Source organism: Berghia stephanieae, chromosome 12 (assembly GCF_034508935.2).
Source record: "Berghia stephanieae isolate SIO BIC M18660-M18661 chromosome 12, UCSD_Bste_1.3, whole genome shotgun sequence".
NCBI classification, from domain to species: domain Eukaryota; kingdom Metazoa; phylum Mollusca; class Gastropoda; order Nudibranchia; family Aeolidiidae; genus Berghia; species Berghia stephanieae.
In genome coordinates this window covers 7,011,365-7,016,811 of record NC_088371.1, presented here as the reverse complement: position 1 = coordinate 7,016,811, position 5,447 = coordinate 7,011,365, and the positions used below count along the sequence as shown (strand labels likewise).

The following is a 5,447-nucleotide window of genomic DNA, read 5'->3' as shown; positions in this document are numbered from 1 at the left end:
TCAAATTTATTCGTAAAACAGTTGGTTTTCAACCGATTTTTATGAAACAAAGACCAATGTACTTCTTTTTTCAAGCTGATTTCAGCAATGTGACTTTCAAATTCCTCAGAATTATATTTTTTACTTTTAGATTTTAGCTTTTAGGCCTACTCCATAAGGTGTTATATTCCTTGCATAACAATAGCGTAATACATCGACGGGGAGAAGCGTCTTTGTTTCGGCCAGCTGGATAGATAGCCTGTGATTGGTCGAAGACTTTGAGATGCTTGATTCACAAATCTACACGAACTGACCTCGGCGGTCTATCAAAGAGGTGTTACAAATTTATTTACCGACTAATTTTCTTGGTGCTAAAATTACAAAGTAATAATTTCGCATCAGAAAAAATAACTCTAAAGTTCCTATCTCTTTATTACAATAAAATTGATACCTCGAATGACAAAATCGACCCATATATAAGGGAGTTATAAATTATTCATAATATTTTTAAAAGTTTACAATAATGGTCTTCAAAGTCATTTTTCATCACCAAAGTCATAATTTTTTACCGATTTTTACCAAACAAAGTGCAATGTCAATGATTTTCACCCGCAAATAAAATAGTATTTAAATCGCAATTTCTGAAATGTATTTTCTTTTCTGTCGGCAAATTTATAAAAATCAAAGCTGAAAACACCCTGCGGCAGTGACAGGGCCTGTCATTTCCTTAACAACGATTGGATTTTACTTACTGAGGCCAGTCTTGACTACCCCGCCCATGAATATTATGCCGTTGTCGGTTTTTGTCGGGTTGAATCTTAAAGAGTTAAAACTATAAACCGTATACATGTAATATAATTAAATTATGCGGTTACAAGGCCTTCAAATGGCGACATACAACAGTATAAATTTACACAGATGATAGGATATACAAAGTAAATAAATAACAAATAAATAAATAAATAATATGAAAATTCACTACTAAATGGCATGCAATGTAAACTTTAAAAATTAAGATAAAGCAATAAAACTTAAAACTAATTGTTTACAGTATAAAATAGCTTAAAGTAGTTGTAGATAAGAATTAAATGACCGTACACTTTCAGGAATGAAGGATTTCCTGTTTCTCTCCATCTTTGTGTTTATAGACAGGAGACGGTTACTTCTCTTGGAAGAATTAAAGAGATTGTACAAAGGGTGATTTTTGTCCTTCAAGAAATTACTTAGTCTGTTGAAACAGAAACGGTCACTGGGTGAGGTTCCTTGCCTCTCATAGAGGGCAGGGGGGCACGTACCTTACTGTGTCTCTATGCCCCTATATCTGTTTTCCAACATGCTTTCTATCTTTGTCTTGGAATGAGATTACTTGGTTTTGTCCAGTCCCTAGCCGGATACCCTAGCTGAGAGGGAAACAGTCAAATGTATAGTTAGAGTTTTGGGAGATGATATATTTTCTCTGTAAATCATCTCTCTGTATTATATATGATTTGTAAACATTTGAGTTTATTCCTCTTAGTGGGGACCTGTGCTTGTGTCTGGATGAGACTTTTAGGTGATCTCAAACTAAGTACACTGATAGTGATAGCTATTGGAATCTACATCTGTTTCCTATTTGAACCAATTCCCCTTTGTTTCACTTTTTCTCGGGTTCTTTAATTGTAATTCTAGACCTTTTTACCATCCCATTTTCTTCCCTTTTGCTGGCGCTGATGTGACCTTAATGTGTTTCAAGCGCTGTAAAACTCTTAAAAACAAAACAAACAAACACAGAACCAGTCTTATAATAATGTCTCGACTTTATAACTGGTCTTTTCTCCAACTCCAGACCACACACGGACGTATACAAGATCCAACTGCCCAAGATAATGGCATCAGTGAGAAGACACGAAGCAGCTCTGGTCAAAGGAAAGCCACAACTCAACTGGTGTGATGAAGCTGTCATGGTATGTGGGACCTCTATACCGCTATAGTAATATTATTATCATCAACATCATTATTATTATTATTATTATTATTATTATTATTATTATTATTATTATTATTATTATTATTATTAGGTACCACAAGAGACTATTTATGAATATTAGAAATTGATTTTTCTTACTATATTCATAAAACATTCTGTTAGTCACGGAAAACACTTCATAAATTTTGAGAATCCATACATAAATAATAAAATGAAAGCAAATTCAATTTTCTAGAACTTTGACTTTTTTTGCTTGCGTATTGATGTAGAAAATGTTCCAACTTTGACATCATCTAAACACCAAAAAGATTTATCATACTTGTGAAACACGTTTTTAAATCAGATTGACTAGATAAATAAAAGACCACAAGATTTTCACCAGACACAATTTTTTTCCTAAATCTCCTGTCTGTTGAAATTCCCCCAGAACACTTGCGAAAGTAAATGTTTTGGCTTCCAGCATGATGAAATAGCATATTCCATATACTATATAAACATAATGATCATACAAAATGACATGTAATTCCTGTCAACGGGTAAAGAGTACTCCAGGGAAGAGGTCCAATTTTTTTTCAGACATTTTCTTCAAATGGTCTTTGTAAAATAAAGGAGTGAACATCAGGAAACACACAACTTTGCATGTTGTCAGAAAAATAGCTATAATCATGAGCAAAATGCATAAAAGATTAGATATCTCTCGAAATAATGCAGATAGAAGAAAAATATTACACATTATAGGAAACCAGACCTGCTGAATTTAAAAATCTTCTTAACTTTTTGGTAAAGTCAATATTTTCTTCGCAAAATTCAACATGAAATCATGAATGATAAGCACAATGTTCAAACCAGCAGCATAAGACAAGAAATCAACATCTTAAGAAAATGATATAATCTCAAGACATCATGTTTTTACTTCCACAACGTCTGTTTTCACTTCCATGCTGCTTAATGGACTTGTCTGGGAATTATATTGCTTGGTTTTGCCATGGCCCTCAATGGTATCCTTAACCAAAAGGGTGCAGTAAAATGTATTATTCTTTTTATGGAGGATGATTTTCCACTGTAAATCATCTCTTTGTATGTTGTTAGAGGTGTTATATACGTTGGCAGTAGAGTGCTTCTCTCTTATACGGGATCATGCGCTTGTACCCAGCAGGTGTGTCTTTTGTGCCCTCAACTCCCTACCACCCCAAAGTCTTTTAGCGCCTTAAGGTCTATGACCCATAACTGTATCCTGATTTATGTGTTACTGAATGAACTGTTTGCTACCCTTGAGATAGGATGCTAGTCTGAAATAAAGTACTTTCCGCCACACACACACACTAAAGACCTAGCCACCCAATTATTTTTTATTAAGTCCCTTTACTTGAGAGGTGAGTATTGTTCAAGCTGAGGTATTTCAAATCTCATCAAAACCAAAACTGAAAAAATAACCGTTGAACTCTTTACTTGCTTCTTTTCTCGTCTTAAATTTACAACTCTTCCTGATTTAAAACAATAACAAACAAAACAATACAAACAAACAAAAACAAAAAAATACATGTCAATCTATTCTCCAGTTTTGATGGCGTAAAGAATGATTATTTAACTTCTACACATCTACTGCTTAATTAGCCACTAGTAACTCTTATTGTTCCTATACATGATCTATCATGAAAGCATTAGAAAAAAATTTGTAGAAAACGAAGTGGCACTTCGAATGTTTATTTCTCCAATCTTATAACTATTACAAGTACCTTTTTTCCCAAATAAAATAAACAGTAGCAATGCTTTTCAATTTTCCAACACATTGTGACGAATCATTGTGTGTCTTTTGTCTATTTATAAACTACAAGTAGTGGGTATGCAATTGTCTTAAAAACAACATCACACCTTCGATCATAAAAATCTACTCCAGTTATAACAAGGCTAAACAATCATTTTGTCATAGCAACAACTTGGCCGCCATGAGTGTTGAGTGTGTATAAATTCTTCCCTTGTTTTTTGTTTAGCAATAAATAGACATCGAGCGAGAGGCAAATCAGATATGAAAATAATTATATGGATAAATTGGTTAAAGCAAAACGTCGTTTAATAAAAACCAAGGCTAGAAAGTCATCAAAAAAAATTACAGGTTAATAAAAAAACAAAAAAAATTAGGGGTTTAAAACATATACACTTACCCACTCGTTATCAATTGGAATAACAATATATATCATATTTATTTTGTTTTAAACTATTGAAAACATTAATTAATAATAATAGTAATAATAATAATAATAATAATAATAGTAATAATAATAATAATAATAATAATGATAATAATAATAATAATGATAATAATAATAATAATAATAATAATAATAATAATGATAATAATAATAATAATAATAGTAGTAGTAATAATAATAATAATAATAATAATAATAATAATAATAAAATAATATAATAATAATAATAATAATAATAATAATAAAAATAATAATAATAATAAAATAAATAAATAATAATGCTTTAAAAAAAAAAGAGAATTAATTTCAGGTCTTTAGATAAAATGAAACTCTGCTCTTTTTGACGGTATGTTATATTATTCACCTTTTCCACCTTTCACCAGAACTGGGCACCCAATGGTTGTGAAGAATTAAACAAATGTCTGCATGGACCGCCGAGCAAACCATACAAATGTACCTGGCCACATTGATGGAAAGATCAAACAGGCAGCCCCAGACTTTTGGACGTTGTCAGTTTAACATTGAGGGATTCTCAATTGAAACAAATATGTCGTCTCAGCTTTACTGTGTTAGAACTTTTTTTAAATACTCCAAATGTACGTAAGAAGTTATTAATTTATAAATTCATCTTTATTCCAGCCCTCCCATTGGAAAACCCTATCATTTCTTAGTAAATACGTAATCGTTGAACAATGCTTTGAACCCATTGAATAAAAAATTTATTCACATTTTATTGGTGTGAAATACGGCGTAAAAGACAGTTGATTGGTAGTTATGAATAATATTTTGGTGCGCATGAATACAAATCCAACATTTTCTTTTTTTGGGTAAAATTTTCACTCAAGCAGATGGAGAAAAACACAAAATATAGTGAAGAGTACTACTATCATACAATTGGTGACGAAATATCTAAGTATCTTACTTGGAGGGGTGGAATAAACGTATTCTTTCATTTCCTTGTATATTTATTAAACTCGTTATATTGTTATTGTGCAATAACACATACTCGCAAGCTCGTAGTGTTATTGGGCATGATAACAATAACTTGTGTAATAAATGCAAAGAAATGAAATAATATTATTATTATTATTATTATTATTATTATTATTATTATTATTATTATTATTATTATTATTATTATTATTATTATTATTATTATTATTATTATTATTTTTATTATTATTATTATTATTATTATTATTATTATTATTATTATTATTATTATTATTATTATTATTATTATTATTATTATGATTATTGTTATTATTATTAATATTGTTATTGTTATTATT

General features: G+C 30.3%; 1 protein-coding gene across 2 annotated transcripts in view; it reads left to right on the top strand.

The window, feature by feature from the left end:
• Nucleotides 1-5,229, top strand: part of LOC144958262 (N-acetylgalactosamine-6-sulfatase-like) — a 33,373-nt gene extending 28,144 nt beyond the window's left edge. For both annotated transcript variants that reach the window (XM_078890108.1, XM_078890109.1), the window contains exons 14-15: nt 1,805-1,922; nt 4,539-5,229. In XM_078890108.1, the coding sequence (XP_078746234.1) occupies nt 1,805-1,922; nt 4,539-4,625 (205 nt within the window). In that variant the 3' untranslated portion in view covers nt 4,626-5,229. The remainder of the gene's footprint in view (nt 1-1,804; nt 1,923-4,538) is intronic.
• The last annotated feature ends 218 nt before the right edge of the window (nt 5,230-5,447 follow it).